At 46.0% G+C, this 21390-nt stretch overlaps 1 protein-coding gene across 7 annotated transcripts in view; it reads right to left on the bottom strand.

Annotated features, from left to right (window-relative positions):
- The window catches only part of LOC147022459 (rho GTPase-activating protein 44-like), a 151578-nt gene that overhangs the window by 68421 nt on the left and 61767 nt on the right, over window positions 1-21390 (bottom strand). For all 7 annotated transcript variants that reach the window (XM_085893364.1, XM_085893359.1, XM_085893365.1 and 4 more), the window contains 6 exons: window positions 12688-12799; window positions 8133-8209; window positions 6615-6732; window positions 5886-5954; window positions 5384-5465; window positions 5104-5231 (listed from right to left, as the gene is read on the bottom strand). In XM_085893364.1, the coding sequence (XP_085749490.1) occupies window positions 5104-5231; window positions 5384-5465; window positions 5886-5954; window positions 6615-6732; window positions 8133-8209; window positions 12688-12799 (586 nt within the window). The remainder of the gene's footprint in view (window positions 1-5103; window positions 5232-5383; window positions 5466-5885; window positions 5955-6614; window positions 6733-8132; window positions 8210-12687; window positions 12800-21390) is intronic.

The following is a 21390-nucleotide window of genomic DNA, read 5'->3' as shown; positions in this document are numbered from 1 at the left end:
ACGCGAATCGCCTCGCACCAAACTCGGCGACGCGAATCGCCTCGCACCAAACTCGGCGACGCGAATCGCCTCGCACCAAACTCGGCGACGCGAATCGCCTCGCACCAAACTCGGCGACGCGGAACGCCTCGCACCAAACTCGGCGACGCGAATCTCCTCGCACCAAACTCGGCGACGCGAATCGCCTCGCACCAAACTCGGCGACGCAAATCTCCTCGCACCAAACTCGGCGACGCAAATCTCCTCGCACCAAACTCGGCGACGGGAATCGCCTCACACCAAACTCGGCGACGGGAATCGCCTCGCACCAAACTCGGCGACGGGAATCGCCTCGCACCAAACTCGGCGATACGAATCGCCTCGCACCAAACTCGGCGATACGAATCGCCTCGCACCAAACTCGGCGATACGAATCGCCTCGCACCAAACTCGGCGATACGAATCGCCTCGCACCAAACTCGGCGATACGAATCGCCTCGCACCAAACTCGGCGATACAAATCGCCTCGCACCAAACTGGGCGATACGAATCGCCTCGCACCAAACTCGGCGATACGAATCGCCTCACACCAAACTCCGTGATATGAATCACCTTGCACCGAACCCAGTGCCGTGCCCCGCAGCGACCCGCAGTTGGTGCGGGTCAATGTTCATGTTCCGTGGTGCACCACGCGTCCGAGCGATCCTGCCGCACAGCATGCCTCTGCCTGGAAGCAGCTGCATCGAGCTGGAGGTGCGAGAGGATGTCTGCCGTCCGCGGGAGACATTTCTGGCTGTCGTGGTGAGCGAAGACCGACGGTAAGACGTTATTGTAACACATGCGCAGACCTGACCAAAGATGTGTGTTATTCGTGCCCTGTTCCGTACGATGATAAAGTATCACGGGCTGCGCGCAAGTTCGCCATTGTACACGTGGTCAGCGCGCAGGTCCGCCCGCCATTGAGCATGCCCCATACAGTGCGCGCGGGTCCGCCATTGTACATGTGGTCAGCGCGCAGGTCCGCCTGCCATCGAGCATGTCCCGTACAGTGCGGGCGGGTCCGCCATTGTACACGTGGTCAGTGCGCGGGTCCGCCCGCCATCAAGTATGCCCCGTACAGTGCACGCGGGTCCGCCATTAAGCACGTTGCCATTTATCAGAGGCTGTGTCGTGTGCACGGTGCCAGCCCTGATCTGTGTCTGGGAATTGAGTGAAAGGATTGGATATAATTATTAGATGGAGATTCAGATTTTAAAGGGGACAGATATATTTATTAATGGAGATTTGGATTGAAGAAGAATGCAACGCTTGCATACTGTATGTTGTTAGCATTTGGTGTGCTGGTTGTGCCTCTGATCGCCCGAACAGTGGGTGGAGGGGGGGGGGAGTCGTGGCTGTGGGGCACGTGCTCAGTGCAGCGCTGGCGCTTATTGTTGGCTTCTACTGCCGCCCTTGATCTTCTGTGAGGACGCCTTCTTACACGAAGGGTGGGCGCGGCTGTGGCTTTTACCAATGGGTGTCTGAGCGAAGTGCCTGCTGGCTCACGCGAGGACGCCTTGCTTGGGTTTACCTCAGAAATAGCGAAAAAGAAAGAGTAGGAATGATGTTCAGAGGTTTAATCAGACCCCGAGCTATGAGATTTACACAATGCACTATCCCATTCGACAAGAAGGAAGGGACTATCTGAACGTATATTAATGAAATAACTGACTGGGGACCACTGTAGGTTGGCTGCTATTGGTGTTGGAGGAATGCAGTTTCCAGAACCCAACAATATATTCCCCATGACTACTACTCGATTGATGAAGTGGTTCAAGAGAAATAGCATTTTAAAAAGATTTTCATTCAATCCAATATGGCTGCCAGACCATGTGACCTTTTCATTATTTGTGAACACCCTGGTATCCCCAAGTATTTGGGAACGTGTGGGTGAAGTTTCCCCTCGATCTGTCAAGCCGTTCTGGAAAAGATTATTTTTAAAGGTTTATTCTTCAAAAAAAAAACCAGCTGCCAAACCATGTGACATACGATGTCATAGGTGGAGAACTTTTGGTTCTTCATGGATAGGCGATCACAACTGCAATGTTTTGCCTCGATCTGTTCAGCTGTTTTGAAGAAGCTTTTTGAAGGTTTTCATGTCAACAAAAAAATAAATAAAAAAAGACCTGCCAAACCACATGACCAATGACATCATCCAATTTTTTCCCCATACAATTTAGCTCAAGATGACCATGAAAATGTTTCATACTAATCGGACAAAGCATTTCACCTATGCAATTATGACGTTCTAATGAAGCCACTTATGACATCAAATTATTTTTTTTAATGAAAAATATGACATTCCCCATTGGGAGTACTTGACGTGCCAAGTATACATTTTTTCTCATGGATCGGTTTTGAAGATGCAGAGGTCCACAGTTTTTCCTTTCTTCCAACACAGCTGCCATACCATGTGACTTATGACATCATAATTGTCATTAAGACATTATACATGAGTAGTTGCACCGATGGTGAAAATTTCGTGTCAATTGGAGAAGCGGTTACAAAGAAAACAGAGATAATTTAAATTAGTAAGGACGGACGGACGTATGAACATACGGATGAACAACCCAAAAACATAATTCCTCCAGCGACTTCGTCAGCAGAGCCACAAGTCGATAATAAAATGATATGGATCATTAAAAATACCAAAACGATAATAAAATGGGATGGAGTGGGGATGGGGGGTGTGTGTCAATGTGGAACAACATGGCAGCCTGCCAGGTATATCCCACAAAATAAAATGCAACAATCACAGGGAAATGATTCCCACAACATGAAGAACACGAGAAATAAATGTGCAGACTAGAAGGGCACTCGGTTGAGCGTATACCTCCGCCACGTAAAGCCTGATCCACGAGAACATATTGGGCCCATTACATTTTTTGAAATATCATGCTATACAGTACTATATTGTTTTTGGCCCTATCTCTCAATGGTGAAGAATCACATAGTCAGATCCAGATCTGGATCTTTACCAAAATTGAATCAGTTTATCCTTGTCACACACCCAACCTGTCCACAAAATTTCATGCGGACCCATCGACAACTTTTTGAGATATCCTGCACACAAACAAACAGACAAACAAATAATTTTTTTACACACAACACACAGCAAAGGGGGGGGGGGGGCATGAGACAAGAGGGGTGGGAGAGGGAAGGACAAAACAGTGGGGAACAGAGACATTAGGAGATCTGTGGAAGGGAGAGGGATGGAGTGGGGAACATGGGGAATACAAGATGGACATTACAGGGACTTTCAGGAAGGAAAGCAGGGAATTTGAAGGAGGTGGGTTTGGGGTGGATTAACATGGGTAGAAAAGATCATGGTTTTGGATGGGGGATGATAAGAGATAGTGGTGAACAGCTGTGTTGAAGGCTTGGAGGGAAGAATGGGATTGAAGAGAGTGAGGGAGTTGATTCCAAAGGCAGGAAAAAAGAGGTATGAAAGAGTGAAGGTAAGCAGCGATTCGTGATTTTGGTAGTTTTACCAGAAGGGGGTTGCTGGCGGACCTTGAGCGCCCTTCGGAAATATGGGGGGGGCGGACATATCGCAGACAGAGCAGAGAGGGTGAGACCGGAGTGGAGATGGTAGAAGGAGAAAGACCACCGACCTGCCTGTGGTGAAAGAGTGAGAGGCCCAAAGACTCAGCCTCACCGCAGGAGATAGCAATAATCCTAAATGCCTTGGTTTCCACAGCGTGAAGCCGAGAAAGGTGAGAGGCAGGAGCACCAGCCCAGAGGGGAGAGCAGTACTCCATCAGGCTGTGGATGAAAGCTTTGTATGTGATCAGGAGCTCAGGTGGGCAGAGGAAGGACTTTGCACGATGGAGGATTCCCAGTCGGCGACTGGCTTTGGAGGCCAGGTTGGAAATGTGGCTTTCCCAGGAAAGATCATGGCAGATCATGAGACCCAGAAGCTTGAATGAAAGGACTTCTTCCAGAAGATTGTTGAGAAAGTAGATGGGAGGTGGTAGGGGGGGGGGGTTCCAAACGGTCCTTTCGGAGAGACATAGCGAGAGTGTGAGATTTGCCAGGATTGAAAGACATATTCCACGTGTTGGACCAGTTTGTGATTTTATCCAGATCTGCAGAGAACGAAGAAACTGCTGCTTGCCGATCTGAGGGATGACTAATGGTACAGCAGAGAGTGGGGTCATCAGCAAAGAGATGAAGAGGATTTTCCAGAGAATCAGAGAGATCATTGATGAAAACCAGAAAAAGAACAAGGCCCAGAACACTGCCTTGAGGAACTCCAGCCTGGACAGAAAGAGGGGATGAGAGAACTCAATTTCGGGGAGGAAGTCTGCGCCCCATGAGTGGAGATGGCCTTGGATACCATAGGAAGCGAGTTTGGTGAGTAGGGCAAGTTGCCAGACCATGTCAAAAGCATGCGATATGTGTAGAGATATGGATCATCAAATTATTGAATATTATGTGGGCCTCACTGCCACAGTTGTTAACCCAACCATATTTGATGAACAAGCCGGTCATCAAGGTAAGTGATCAAGGTCCAGTGAGGCAGGCCAAGCCAAACTCCTGTTCCAAAATGGCTTGCCATCCCTGCCTGGACCAATGAAAGCTTAAACGGAAAGGTTAAGAAAGTGCAACTCTTCAAGTACGTTGCACATGCTAGCTCAGCTCTCGGTATGGACTTGTGCGTTCACATCTCCGTATGGAGAAAATGACATTTTCTCATCAAATAAAGTTTGCGTTCACCTTAATTGTTGTTCCCATCTGAGAGGGGATCTTATGATCCTGGGATTGCGGGTTCAAGGTCCGCAACTGTGTTTATTTGGTCATCTACAAATTTCCTTGTTGTGTTTGTAATAAATTAGTTAACAATTGCTCCCATGAAATGCGGTGGAAATTAGTCAAGAGGAAGAAATGAAGACAAAAAAAAACAAACGAGTAAAATCAAAAGGAGGAGTAAATTAGGAAGGGCAAGGTCTGCTCGCATTTCTCCATCGTGGTGCACATACATCCCACTGCACCTTTGCACAGGCTTTTCTACAAACCTTAAACTTCGTCTTAAAATAATGACTAAAAAATAAAATGGCATTCATTACTGCTGGGCCGACATACCTCCTCCTGCATGCCATTCTGTAGCAGCAATCCGACACAGCATTCGATAGGAAAGGCAATTTCTTGCCCAGTGTTGGTTAGATGTTCTTCCAGAGGGATTCCAAAACATGGCTGTTCAACTGCCCTCTCTGGAACAAGGAAAACACACATCGAGTGATGTCATAAAGTCATTGAGTACAACATTACAAGCTTTAACGTTCTCTGTTTGGTAAGATTCATCAGAAACATACTCAAGATATCAGATCATTAAACAAAGAGCGACCAAAACTGCAAACGGGACCTTGCTGCATCCTCAATGTCGGAAGGACGTTCTCCAGAACTTGCAGCGACTTGCGATGGTAGTCAGCCTGAGACTCTATTAGCTGGCAAACAAACACATATGCCGGTGATTATTAAGCACTTCACAGAATGAGTAATAAGAAGCTGAAATATGCAAAAATAAACAGATGAAGGAAGAACCCACCGTTCAATTATGGCTCAGAGATGAAATAATACGCTCATACAGCATCAACTTTTTCATGTTTTCAATGCACCATTTAAGATTGGAAATAACAACAATCTTTTCCTTATAGCACTTGGTGCAGAGTTGGTATTTTGTGCTTGTTGCTCCGCAGTAGTTTTGCTTGCCAGGCAAACTACAGCGCTCTCATTTGGGGTTAAAACCGTTAGAATGTTGGCCAATAGCGGTCTCACTCGATTTGCAAGTTAAAATGGTCATCGATATATTTATCCAACACCATCCAAGTAGAAATAGGAAAGAACCGTAGGTAAGATCAACTTACTGATGAAAAGTATTTTGCAAAGTCACCCTCTTTGGCAATGAAGTTACTCAAGTCATTGGCGAGCTGGTCCTGCAAGCAAACAGGAAGTTACATTCAATGTCAAATCAAGCCTCCAATGTGGAATTGAAGGAGCAGCAAACAAGTCTCATCTCTTCAGGTGGTATATTTGCGATAATGATGGAGCCTTATTGGTCGACAAAACGTGGGAGAAATCTATCTTTCCAGTGAAATATCAGAGATATTGACCTAACCTAACCAGACTCAGTGGTGTAATTGTTACATCATCTACTCCGAGCCTGGGAGGTCAGTGGTTCTAACCACGGCAGAGTCGCACCAAAGACTAAAAATGGTCCGTGCTGCTTACTATCGTGACGTTCACCATTTAAGAAAAGGATAGAGAACGAACAATCAACCATAGGCTGGTAACCACAGTGAAGATGAGGGGCCGAATGGCCACCTCTTGCGTTGTAGTTCCTTGCAAGGGAACTTGCATAATCATCACTACTACTGCTACTACTACATTTCACGAAGCTTTTAAAGCAGAGACAAAAATGTCTTTGGACTAAGAGTTATGTGCACGACGACAACACCCAGGCAAAAATGCTGCAGTCAGAAATATAATAAATGAGAGTTGCACTCTCATGTACGACAGTAGTCTGCAGAGAATTACTTCAGGAAAGGAATGTTATTTTTGCCTGGGTAACAACAACAAACGACAGCTGCAATCACCTTTCCCATCTCAACTTTGGTGACAGCCTCTTCCATCTCGTCACGCAAGGTGTCAGCCTTGGCTGCCATCGTCTGCAAGTTGCTCCCTGGTGCCCCAGACTTTGTTGATTGGTGCCACCTGCCAGGGAGAGGTGACAGTGGTGAGAAATTACTCTTCCGGTCACACAAACCTGTGGGATCGAAATTATTTGGCTCTCGACACTGAAGGAAATTATTTCAAACTTCAAGCTCGCAATAGCTTTCTAACTTGCATGCAAAGTCTGAAAATAAATTACATACAAAGTCCATCACAACATTTGCACACAAAAGCAAACACAAGTGGTGTTTAAATTTTACGGCTACTTGTGTGAACTATTGTCACGTCATGAGGTGGAAAAGCACAAATATCTGACCAAACATAATCGAGCGAGCTTTCAACGAAGAGAGAAAGGTTCCTTTGATCGGAATCACCATCATGTGGCAATCACAGCACCTGATACAGCCACGCACCTGCTGCCATCCAACACAGCCATTGCATGAACGCAACATGCAACTCATGGTATGAGCTTTCAGCATAATGTGGGGCAAAATTAGAAGGAGGTAAAGGTGTGTTCTGAATTACAAAAGTGACAACGGAAGAGTCACATCGAGGGGGCAAGTGTGTTATCACACTCGACCTGCATCTCAAGAGTGAGAGTCAACATCTGTCCATCTGTGGCCTGTTTCATAATGTCCACATCGGTGGGATTAATGATGACATATCCGGAGCAGAAGTGACCTCTCAATGAGGATGAAGATGTTGTGAGAAAGAAGAAAACAAATGTGTGTAAGAGATGCAAAGATGCAGAGATATAGAGACAGAGTCGTTTACTATTTTAATCCAGCAAGCAAGGTATGTTCCAAGGATTTGACAACTGGTAATCTCAAAGCAACCACACGGGAGAGTGGTTTTCACTCTAATGTGTCATCAAGTGTGGCAGTCAAGATGAATGAAAATGTAACAATATGTGATAGACGTTTGTGAATAATGGTTGCATTAATGTACTTGTGCACCACATACATGTAAGGGGGAAAACAATGAAAAGGGAGATGACAATTATACCCTTTGGTCCAGGAGCTAGTCAGATGACAAATGGGTACTGAAAAGAGACCCACACATATTCCAAATCTGAGAACATCTCAACTCCAGCACACACACACAAACAGACTTAGCTTGAAAGCTTTCCAGATTTTCGAGGTTTATGAGACGTCTGCTTTCACAGAAATCACAACAATCTCGACTTGATACCGCATTCTGTAATCACGTTTGCCAATTGGAAAACCACTTCGTACAATCTTGTTCTACATTTAAGGAAATCCTTATGATGGAAATACCCCATTTATTTATGCAAACCATAAACTTGGTAGAACAGATGCTCTATGACCACTTTCAAGATGTAGGGAAATCCTTCTGAATAAACAAAAACCTATCACATGGTCCACAGCAAATAGGAAAACAATTGAGTGTAAAATGAGCTTGCAATGGGGAGGGTGTATCACCGTGCTCGTGCTGAATCCATGTCCAACACCAGCTTGGCAAGGTGCTTCCGCTGTTTCTGAATGGCCGGGATTTCCACCTACCAAAAACAACAAATAAATTACAATATTACTGCATGTCTCTCAGTTGACATGTGCCTCACGAGCGGCCTGACACCTGCACATGCGCTATAGTCGCGGCGTGGAACCCGCAAGCATGTTCCAAGAGTGGCCCGGTGCCCACACGAGTGCCCAGGAGTGGCCTAGAACCCGCACACGTAGTGCAGAAGCAGCTTGGCACCTGCACACGTACCCCAATGCAAGGTCCACGAGGAGTGAACTCCAAACATGTCTGTCTAGTACCGTCACTCTTATAGTGGTTCCCCGAGGATATGTGGGATAAGAATCAGAAGGTTAACAAACTTTGACGGATTAAAATCAGGATTGTTTCTTTTTTCATGTTTGCAGCAATGTGTGTTGTCAGTCGATTGGCAAAAGTGGTGTTAAAATAGCACAATCTGTTCATTTTGTTGTATAAAGTGGGATTTCCTACTTTCATGATCATGCAGCTCAGAGTTGTGGAGTTGGTTAAGTCTTGTTGCATTCCCTTCACATGTATGTGGGTCAATTATATGGCAGTTCAGGACAGATATTTCAACACCCTGTGACGCAGTGAAGACCGGTCGGGGATTGGTTCTTAATCACAGAAATTATCACTTTTTGAGCACCCTGGTGCCCGTCTGTGCTGATAAAGGTGTACAATGAAATCAAATTTGCTAGGTATGATGATAATTAATAAGAAAAATTGTTGCAGTAAAATTAGTTCCAGTTCATGAGAATTTTGGAAGGAAGCGCATCAAATGAGAAAGGATTAATAAAAGAGCGCAAACTTGCGTTTTCCATCCTCAATTACAGGAATCAGAGGGGCACGAGACAACAGACACTGATGAAAGAGTTGAAGGATGAAGGGAGAGAGGTGAGAGTTCGGGTTGGAATTTGAGAGGGTAAGCAGGGGTGGGATTCTGGAAGAGCGGGTACGACCTGGGTGTGTTGGGGGAGGATAGAGGGACGAGGGACGCAGGAGGAGATGGATGATATTACGATAACGAAATAGTTACATGTTGTAACTCCTCAATACAATGCGTAAAGCAGCAGAAAATGAAGTAAAACTAGGGAAAGACCAAAAAGCTTGGTTTCAGGAGGTAGACCCATTTGTTTGATCACACCGAGTTCACGATGCTGTGATCCCAGGTTTATACCGCTGAAGTTTATGTGCAAGTGCATCAATGTCTCCACCACATCATATTATCCGATCTATGAAACTAGCAAATACCACCCATCGCTTCACTGATGGGAATATTAATGGGTGGGAAGGGTGAGGGAGGGAGGGTGGGGGAGAGAGAGAGGGAGGAGAGGGGGGTGAGGAGGGGTGGTGGAAGGGAAGGCAATTTGAGGTGAGGAAGGGAAGGCAGACATGCAATGGAGCATTAATTACAATTCATACTCTCATCAAAATGATTCTGCATAGAATAATAGTGAAGATTGGAAAAAAGTAATGTCTGAAATCCATTTTATACCAGTCATACTATAAAAACCGTCTGGAGACGAACACCGCCCGGACGCGTCCGGAGACAAATTCACCCATCTGGACATAAACATCTCACTTAAACAAAAGTTGCAAATTAGTGTTCTGGAGGAATCACATTTGCTTCCATTGGCATCGCATCAATGCTTTGTGATTGCCAACAACAGTGATAAATAATCAGTTTAAAAAAAAAAAAAGTTTTATTTCAGTGGGGGATCGAGGGGGAGGGAAGAGGAGATGGGGGACCCAGTTGATTCAGTTTTAACATATAGCCTACGTTTGTTAGAGGTTTACAAAAGGTTTTGTTTACTGAACCAAATTAGTCCATTTAAAGTTTTTTTTAAAAGCAACATTTTCTTTGGAGCTATTTTTTCTCCAACTCTCCCCCCCCCCCCCAAAACCTCATCCAAAAGGTCCAACTCGATCTCCCTCCCATCCCCAACCTCCAACTCTCCCCCCCCCCTTCCCACCCCAACAATTTAGTTATGGCTTGTTAACAGTTATCAGTACACCACTTCTCAATGAGTCATGAATAATACACCACTTTAATCAAAAGCTTTGCAGTAAAGACAATGGGATTGGAGTGTGATGATTGTAGTTACGATAATTATTATTAACATTATATTATTATTATTATTATTATTACGAAAACGATATTACTGCATGAAGAAACATTGGCTAATTTGTTACTCCCATGGAAAAAAAACCCTTGTTAGCCATGGGAGACCTTCATTTGGGTGGTGAAAAGGCAATGGCGCATTGCCTTAAACTCTCCTAGGGGAAAAAAACTCCCCAAAAAACAGGGTAGTGTATCGGCAACAGGAAGGCCGGAACATTGTATTGATCGCTCAAAAAGAATAAATTCTGAAGTGGCCTGAACGTGAGGCCGAAGGCATGAAGCCTAAGCCTGATATGTACTGTGTTGTTGGAAGGCCTGTGACGCATATCCTTTCGATATTTGATGATCATTTTAACAATCGCTCTGTTTGTGTTTCACACTGAACGGAAAACGCAAAGGTCCCATGGCGATTGTGAGCGTGACAGGTTCAACAATGTGTTGGGCCTGAACTGCATGAAAATCAAAATGGCGGATGTTGGAGTCAGCAGTCTGACACTGCAACGATGTCCCAGATGTACTGATGTAGCATGAGACAGACAGACAGATAAAACTATCGCTAATTTAACATACTAGTACGTGCCCGTAAAAAAAAAATAATAATAAATAAATAAATATTCAAACCGCGACCAACAAACAACAACCACACAGGCCGTTTCTTCGCTCTCACGTGCCCGTACGTGCATGGCCCGGAAGTTCGCATATTATTCGCAGTTACGATTATTCGCAATTTAGTTTTAATACCCAATTATTCAATTAGCGCCAACGTATTTTACCTTTTCGCAATGTCGTGGCAAGGAAAAACAAAAAGAGAAGAGAAGAGAGAGAAAAAAAATTTACTTCCTGGTTCGGAGCATACCAGCACTCTGATGTTACCAAAATTTATATACCGTCTCATATGAAAACGATCATAACTTGGGGTATTGTGTTTATCCATAAATGCGCATAAGAAATCTAGAAATTATTAGACTACACGAAGTCATCATTATCCGGAAGCCCGTACGTTGTAACCCGTAATGGGGAACGTAGCTGACCTTCCCTTCCCCATCGGCCATGCCCACGCAACAACGTGTCTTGTCATTGGTTTGGTAAATAAATGGCCATAACTTGGGAAGCACTTGTCCGATTAATATCAAACCTTGAAAAGGCACATCCTCAGGTCCCCAGCAATATACCTGGCAAGTTTCAATTAAATCGGACCAGCGGTTGTCGAGAAACAGCGGTCTCTCACACACACACACACACACACACACACACACACACACACACACACACACACACACACACACACACACACACACACACACACACACACACACACACACACACACACAGATTGCTGGAATTATAGATAGATACAGTAGATGTACAAGTGCCACCAAGAGCCTGAGACATCACAATAAATAAGTAAACTAGAAGGGCACTCGGTAGAGCGCATACCTCTGCCACGCAATGCCTGATCCACGAGAACGTATCGGGCCCAATAAATTTTTAAAATAACATGTTATATAATCGTTTTGGGCCCGATCTCTCGACGATGAAGAATCACTTTAAAAACTTAAATAATTCTCGTATTCAGATCCGGATTCGGATCTTCACCAAAATCGAATCAATTCGTCGTGGTCACACACCCAACATGTCCACCAAGTTTCATCCGGATGTGTCCACAACTTTTTGAGATATCCTGCACACAGACAAACAAACAGAGACAGACAAACTAGAAGGGCACTCAGGAAGGCGCATACTTCTGCCACGCAATGCCTGATCCACGAGAACATATCGGCCCAATACATTTTTGGAACGTCATTCTATATTTCGTTTTTGGCCCTCTCTCTCTCAATTGTGAAGAATCACTTGAAAAATTAAATAATTCTCATATCCAGATCCAGAATCGGATCTTCACCAAAATCGAACCAGTTAGTCCTTGTCACACACGCAACATGCACACCAAATTTCATCCGGATCCATCAACAACTTTTTGAGATATCTTGCACACAGACAAACAAACAAACAGACAGACAGAGAGGAGTGAAAACATAACCTCCTTCACCTTTGGTGGCGGAGGTAACAAACAAGCGAATAAACGGCAAACAAGAAATATGAAGTGGAAACGATCTGCATTGAAATCGCCACGATACACATTATGTTTCACTACAAACACAATGAATACTCAACAATGAGTATATTACATACCGGTACCTGATGTACCTGATGTACCTGTACTCAAGGATTGCAAGATATGCCTGGCGAGTTCAACCGCAGGGGAAGCAAAATGAGCCAAGAGGATGACGTCAACGAAACACAATTTCTCTAAATGGAAATGACCAACACGATCCTCATGATCATGAGGAAAGAATTGGACTCGAGGTAGTGCCCACCTCTAGTAACATGGTCAGGGGCTCCAAAACCTCACGCTCGACCTGCATCTCGTGCAGCGTCAACTCCACAGCGAGCCGTCCCTCCGCCTCGCCACACACATCCAGCACCCGCCTGGAACACAATAATAGAGCAGGACAACTATGAACAGGCAATTGCAACCGCAGCCGAATCCATAGGTCTGGAGAATAAATTACGGAAAGTTAAGTGAAGGAAATGGGGGCAACGGTTCAAGTAATTTGCCAGACAAGATCCCTCATCGATCGGATATCGCACGCCGTTTGATAAATCACCATCACGGCTCCTGTTCCCTCGAGATTAGCAGCATACAGACATGGTTGCTGATGTTGTACTTGGAACTATGATGAATAAAGAAATCCAGATTTTGGGAGTAATCAGAACAATGGAGGCACATGATGGTTATAATGAAACCAAAATCCAACTTTAAAAAAGTATTACTGCATGTGATTAGGAGAAGAATTACCTCCTCACATTGTTGTATATTAAAAGGAAAATGGTTTATCAAAGTTGTTATCAGTATAAAGTAAAAAAAGTAAAACAAATTTCCCAGTAATTTCTGTGGAAAGTTCGCTCAACCCAGCAATGTCACCCACTCCATCTTTAACTTCTCCCCACCCCCACCCCATGCCCTCCCCTGTGCCCATCTTCACCCTCTACGCACCACCACCGCAACTCCACCCTCTGTCTTTGAATTCCCACCAACACCCTCGAAAATCCTCTGCCGATGCCCTCCCCCTGGAAATTGTTCTCCACACTTCAACCTCGTCTCATTGATCGAATCTCCGACCAATCTGCCAAAGCCTGATGGGCATTCTCGGATTCAAAAACAAAAACAAACATTCAACAGGAAATCGACATGCACTCAACAATCGATTTTTCATTTTCCATGTTTACGAGTATGTGTACATTGAATGGAGGTTTACAGTTCTGGTCTGCTCTCCACCAGTACAAGGCACTCATTTTGCCGACCTCGGAAGGATGATAGGCTGAGTCAACCGCACTTGGTGTTAATTCAGAGGCCAACGGGGCTCAAACCCAGGACCCTAAGACCACAAGCCAGCCACCCTAACCACTAAACCAACACTAGGTGGAGGTTTACAGTTAAGAAAAACAACACAATCAATCACGAGTCATGATCTGTATTGCTAAACAAATCTGTGCTTCCACGTGCTGCCAAGATTTGGTTCCAATTCACTCACAACCTGCCTGGAAACCTCCAAGTAGTCTGACCATCCATTTATACATGTAGGGATAATAAGATGATTCACTCTCTTATGGCAGGTGATTTATGGTCATATTTGCACATTCATGACTCAGTGTGCCTTGGCCTTCTCAAATGGCTCATTGTTGCCGTGCCAATTAGGCCTATTTTGTTCAACCACCTGCTTTTGTGAAGGGATTCAATTTGTTGTGTGTGTGTGTGTGTGTGTGTGTGTGTGTGTGTGTGTGTGTGTGTGTGTGTGTGTGTGTGTGTGTGTGTGTGTGTGTGTGTGTGTGTGTGTGTGTGTGTGTGTGTGTGTGTGTTAAAATATAACAGTTAAAACAATAAACGTAGCGCAGAGCTCCAACCGAATAAAAGGCAATTATTTACAGCACACTTATACAGGTTTACTCGCAACACTGGTGCCACACATACATTTACACAAAAAGCAAAGAAAACACCCTCACAGGCAAGGAGGCAGACAAGTCCGTGGACCAAATGAGCGTGTGACCTGGGTGATCGGCCAGGTCCACGAGACCGAAGGGGTCTTACCCACGCCCTCGTGGCGCGATGGCGGGCTAGCCGCAATGTCTGCGTAACGCGCTTAACTCCGTGCCCCTGGTATGGTCGGTGAGCTCCTCCAGGCGTGCGTCGCGCAGGCACCACGGTTGGGTTGGGGAACGGACGGGGTTACCGGCGCTATCTCAGCGTGGATGGGGGGGGGGGAATTGTTGATGCTCAGGGTCGGGAGAGGGGAATGGCGGATGCTCCGTCCCGCTAGCGGGGTCCCGGGACCGCACCTGACTCCGGCGAACTCTCGCCTCTGAGCCCTCCTCTGCGTCCCTGCTCCACTCCGCGACTCGTCCCTCGACCTCCACTCCGAACTCCGTCCCCTTCGCTGTCCGATCCCCGCAAACACACGCGTCAGACTTCACAACTTCCGACCAGCGCCACTTTCTGCACCCCTTCTGGACACACAAGCTGGACACCTTTCTGGACACGTTTCTTCACACTCCTTCCTAGACACGCACCCGAGCTGCATCGTGCTCGCGTCTTTTATAGACCGGGGGAGGAGCCTGTATGCAGATTCGCGGATCAAAACGCGCTTGGAGGCGGGGCCATGCCACCCGACGCTCAGCCATTGGTCGGGCAAAAAGGGGCGTGAAGCCTTCCTGATCCATTTTCCTCTCCGGAAGGGAACGCATTCACAGCGGGTTCGGAGGCGGGGCCATGCCACCTGACGTTCAGCCATTGGTCAGGCAAAAAGGGGCGTGAAGCCTTCCTGATCCGTCTTCCTCTCCAAAAAAGGCACCCATTTGTACCCGTGGCTCGACGTGTTCGGCATCAATTACCGAACGGGCCCTGGGCAGCACGACGTTTGGTGTTGACTGGTGGTGTGGTTGATGGTTGTGGAAGGAGAAAGGCGAAGGTGGTGGGGGGTTCGCTGTGGTGGTTTGGTTGTTGGCGGGCGTCGTTTGGGAATGGCGGTGAAGCGATGTTTGCGGGATGGAGTTGTGGAGGTAGAGGCGAAGGTGGTGGTGTTTGAGTTGTTGGCCGCTTAATGGTCCAAAATAACGATAGAGAAAGAAAAATGGCTAACTCAAAGCGTCGCAGCCCGGATGAATCACACATATTCCCCCTAAACAACAGGTGAGGACTAACTACACATGAACTTATCGATATATCTCACCTGAGGACCATTTATGGTGTATTGCGAATTTGCACAGCCGTAACAATATATACACATACATATATTCATATATATATATATATATATATATATATATATATATATATATATATATATATATATATATATATATATATATATATATCTATATATATATATATATATATATATATATATATATAGATATATATATATAGATATATATATATATATAGATATATATATATATATATATATAGATATATATATATATATATATATATATATATATATATATATATATATATATATTGTTTCCGATTCAGCGGTGGTGGGATTCGCACCAGACTCTTGACCCAGTGTTAAGGATTCGGCCGACTGATGTCAATCACCGCAGTCTCCAGGGTTATAACGCCGGCTGGCTCGGCACAATTCTCGGGTTATGCGCCTCAGATCACGATACCAAAGTACACCTGTGCCTTGCCAGCTGGGGGAATAGACCCCGGTTAAGGCGCTGTCACACCTTGACATTTTAGCCAGCAATGGCAACGTATAAAAATGTATGTAAAACGTTGGCGTACGCTGAAGTTTGAGTTTTTTTTTAAGTTTTGGTCGTATTCATAACGTGTTGGTCGTATGCATAACATATTAGTAATGGGCACAGAACGTTTCGTTGTCTTATAGATAACTTATTCCAACGAATGCTTAGCCTGTTGTCGGCGTTCACAACCTATGTCCAACGATAGTTTAACTTAGGCATAGCGCGCTGCACGTATCGCCGACGAACTCGTGGCATAGCCTGTTAAAAACCTGCCGCACGCCGATTTAAATCAAAACCGCCTGAAAATTGGAAGTGTCAACATCGCAGTCACACCTTGATGATTTAGCCAGCTTATGCCGACCGATGAAAAATGTGTCTAAAACGCTGGCACATGTCGAATAAGGTATGGGTAAGTTGTGTATACGCTAGGAGCACGCTGAAAAACAATGAAGTACGCTGTCATATTCCGTGGTACGTCAAGAACGTCGTGAAATTTCAAGCATGCTGAAAATTTTACGACGTACTCGACGTATGGCTCACAAGTTCCGCATACGCCGGCATAAGTTATCGGCACGCTCCGCGATCGTTGTCACACGTCGGACACACGTTACTTGTAAGTTACTCATAAGACGAAACACGTCGAGGTAATGTTTAGCATACCCGAAACTTAATTTTTAACCTCTGAGTAACGTGCTTTGAACCTATGAGTAGCGTGCTTTGAACCTATGTGTAACGTATCTCAAACGCACATTGTCGTATGTAGACAAATTTGATTGACGTCTTCCGGACGACCACATAACTTACTGAACGTGTTTCCAACTTACATCTACCGTATAATGGCGATTTGGCAGCGTTTAGGGGAATTGGTATATACAAATGGGCTTCAAAGAGGAACCCGTCAGTGTTCCAGACTCCATGTTGAGTCGATGTCAATGTCAGTAGTATCAGTAATGGTAGTATTAGGTGAGCATGTCAGCAACAGCAGCAGCAGCGGTAGCGGTAGCGGTAGCAGTAGCAGTATTGGTATTGGTAAACGGTGAGCGTGATGGGGAGGGTGTGGGTGATGATGGATCCTTGTTGCGTCCACGAATAGGAGACTACTTTGCACCATTGTTCGATGTTCTTTTCGGCTAATTTGTTTTTTCTCATTCCCACGATGAACTCTTTTTTTGTTTCAGTTTTTAAACTATTCAAAACGACTTGGACAAATGCATAATGTACGAGTAATGAACACAGAACGCTTCGATAACTTATAGATAAGTTATACCAACGATTGATTCGCATGTTTTAGGCGTCCACAACCTATGCCCAACGATAGTCTAACGTATGCATAGCGTGGCAGTGTATCATCGACGATTACGTGAGGTTTTCTATTCATAGGCTGCAACTTCACTTTTAATAAATGCCTGTCACTCGCTTATTGTTTTTGGACGCTGGTGCTCGGCAATTGAAATCGTTTTCATTGAACGAGTTAAATCGCTTCCACAGCACTGCAGTCACGGCACCAACAGCAGCAGGCTCAGTGCCAGCCTCATGCCAGGCTCAAGCGGATCCCTGTAGAAGGTGTACTGCTTGGTTATCCTTGGACCCACTCTGGCTAGCAGCTCATCGATCATCGCTGGGGGCATTCGCAGGAAGTTGATGAAGGATGCATGGTCCTCGTTCCAGAGTTCCACCATGAGCTGGTCATATATGCCGTAATGGCGTCGCCTCCCGATCCATGGTCTGACCCAGTTCCTTCTCCTCCGTTCACGTCTTCTTATCTTCTCCCGGCTCTATTGGCACGCAACTGGTGCAGTGTCAACTTGATGAGGTCATTTTGATGTTGGGGGACAGGTAGGTATTGTCGTCTCAGCCATGCCGTATCATCCATCTCTCGGAATGACGTGGACATGTACTCACCACGAAGTCTAAAAAAAAGATGGGTTCCTCCTGCGAAGCCCCTTTTTATATACCAATTCCCCTAATTGCTGCCAATACGCCATTATATGGTATCTGTAAGTTAGAAACACGTTCAGCAAGTTCTGTGGTCGTCCTGAAGACGTCAAATACGTCTACATACGTATTTGTGCGTTGGACATGCTTTACAAATAATTCCCAAGCACGTTACTCATAGGTTATAAATAAGTCACGGGTACCCTCAACATTACTTTGACGTGTTTCGACGTATGAGGAACTTTCAAGTAACGTGTTGCGAAGTGTGAACAACGTTCGTGTAGCGTGCTTACAAAACGTTACTCATAGGTTAGAAATAAGTTTCGGGTACGCTAAACATTACCTCGACGTGTTTCAACTTATGAGTAACTTACAAGTAACGTGTGTCGACGTGTGTCAACAATCGCATAACGTGCCTACAACTTATGGCCAGCGTAGCGGAAGGTGTGTGTCATACGCCGTATACGTCGTAAAATTTCAAGCATGCAAAAATTTGCGGACAACCCAAAAGTACAACGTTTAAAGCCAGCGTACTACGACGTATGGCAGTGTTTTTCAGCGTGCTCTTTACGTATAATGTACCCATAACGTATTCGACGTGTGCCAGCGTTTTAGACAAATTTTTCATAAATCGGCATACGCTGGCCAAATCGTCAAGGTGTGACAGCGGCTTTACAGACTGGTTTTGTCAGAAACCGAGCGAATTCTGCCAGTCTGTAACCATTTTGGTTTTATATCAAAATCGAGCGGATCGTTCCTCGGCGCGGCAAGAATTAATTCAAAGCGGCAACTTCATACAAATCAGCCAGATTTATTGTGGACACATCGGGGGAACACAACACAAGCAAAGCATTCACGACAATGTTATAATTAATCTATAACCCGTTCTGAAATAGGGAGCTACCGATTCCGGGTTTCGAAAGGGACCCTAATGAGATAAACCTTAAACAACATGCAGACAAGACATGAACAGCATGCAGACAAGACACAGAGTACTTGGTGATGTTTTATGGACGAGAGGAAAAGTGTCAAAGGCCCGAATGCGGCTTGTGACAAGCAGATGTCCACGGAATCGAGCCCCAAGCTCAAACACGCCGCGTGGCAAAATGGCGTCGTCCTTTTTCGTCTCCCGGCACCGCTTGCGCACGCAGCCTGAGCGCGTTCTGACCCCGCGTAATGTCGACGGCACAAGACTGTCAGATCGATGGTGGGGTTCAGCTGGTTTCTCATGAGGTCCAGTGTACAAGTTCAGGCCTGGCCTGTTCACCAGACAAGGCCAAATCGGGATGTTGGGCTCCGCAGGCGGATCGATGGGACCACAAGACGTGTCGAGACGTGTCAGGCCGTGCCGTAAGGACAGAGGCTCCATGGTTAGACGCAGGTTGAACCTGTCGATCACCTACTCATAAAGTCGATCGCCGACTCACAGCAGCCAGTTCCTCTTGACGCAGATTGCAGCCTCCCACTAGTCGTTTCTATACAGCAGAAATCCTCACTCGACACTCAGGCTCAGTTACTCCCTCGGCAGATGGCAGATTCGACCCGCAGGTTCAGGCCGTTCCTCTCTTACAGATCGCCAACCACACGCACCACGAGTTACTCCCTCAGCAGATCGCCGACTAACCCTCAGGTTCAGTTCCTCCTATTGCCGATCGCACACTCGACCTCAGGCAGATCCTCTCCCAGCCGATGGTAGACAGACCTCACTTAGTCCCTTCCTTGCCTTTCTTTCGGCTCGCTCTTTACGAAAAGCCAATCGCAAAAACCCTCATGCAGTTTCACCTACTGCCGATCACCCGACTCGACACTCGTCGTTTATCTGTTGCCTTCCCGGCGCTCGCTCCCCTCGAATCCGACTGCCCAACTCGGCGCTCTCAGTTTTACCACCCTTTCGTTTTGGGGCACGCCCCTTTACAAAGCCGAGATACTCCTCCCTTCAGTTTCACTTCCTTTTCGAGGCCACTCCCTCTCATCAGACTGGGCGGGGCCTCGTCCGGAGAGGGGAAGGAAGAAGAAGAACCTCTCGGTACATCACCACTGTACGAACAATAAACAGCCTCTTACACCTCCCGACAAACATGTAACGTCCATTTACCGAACAACCTGGCTAAACATGCATTTAATGGGGGATCTGGCCTAATCCTATATTTAATAGCACACTAAGGGCCATTTCCACAACAATATATATATATATATATATATATAATATATAATATATAGATACATATATATATATAATATATATAATATATATATATACCTATATATTTTTGTGGGCTGGGGGTCGGTGGCGAGGAGCGACCGCTGGGTGGAGCAGTAGGGTTGCCTCCACCGAACACCTGGAAATGCAAGGTCGTAACCCTTGGATAACTCCAAAGGTCACGGGTCACTTAAGGACCGTGCGCGCCAATTCTCTGATGGCGTGGGGTAGGGTTAATAGCCAAATTTCAATATACCCAAGTACCCACGTCGTCAAATTACCGGGGAAGTTACACCCTCGACGGACTCTGTCGAACCGGGTCACTCTAGCGACCTCGGTCCGGTGTAACCGAGCGGAATTACCAAAGTCCATCGGTCCAAACGACAACTTAGAGCACAATCAGCTTACTGGTTCTCAAGCACAAACCGTGCTGGGTCAATAATATAAAGCACAACAACGAGCTGGTACATTGAACAATTGGGGGTTTACTTGTAAAGGGGCAGGGGGGGGGCACAAAAAGAGCAGAGTTAAACCGACTATCAGAAATGTAATTTACAATGTACAAGGCACTTAAACAATTGCTAATTATCGACTGCACCCACAGACACACACGCACACACCCAAAATAAATGGTGGCTGTGGCCTTTATTTTACCCTTCAGCTCGGGAGGGAAGGCGAGCTGAGGGTAATAATTCGGTCGGGCACCTTTCCGCCTCATGCGGTCTGGTCGAGACGAGCTGGTTCGGGGGGGACTCAAACCCACACCTTCGTCACCGCACCAAGCACCAGGGACCGTGCTCTTCAACCAGCCATGCACCAACGAACCAAGATCAAGGAGAAGACCAGAGACGACGATGACCCAGGACCAGACGAACCAGCCATCACTTAGACCTGCGACCCCCAAGACGACTAACGCTCCCCAGCCTGGCGTTCCTTTTATTCCTTTCTTGTCCGGGGTGAGAAAATCGCCATCTGAGGCGACCTCCACCCTCATTGGCCGGGGTGTCGTGGGAAAGTCGCTCTCTCTCGCAATCTCCACCCTCATTGGCCGGGGTGTCGTGGGAAAGCCGCCCTCTGTGGCAATCTCAACCCTCATTGGCCGGGGTGTCGTAGGAAAGTCGCCCTCTGTGCGTGATTG

This window comes from Eptatretus burgeri, chromosome 8 (genome assembly GCF_056783735.1).
Source record: "Eptatretus burgeri isolate ZD-2024b chromosome 8, Ebu_testis_v1, whole genome shotgun sequence".
NCBI lineage: Eukaryota > Metazoa > Chordata > Myxini > Myxiniformes > Myxinidae > Eptatretus > Eptatretus burgeri.
Note: the sequence above shows the minus strand (reverse complement) of the source record. Positions and strands in the feature narration are given on the sequence as shown.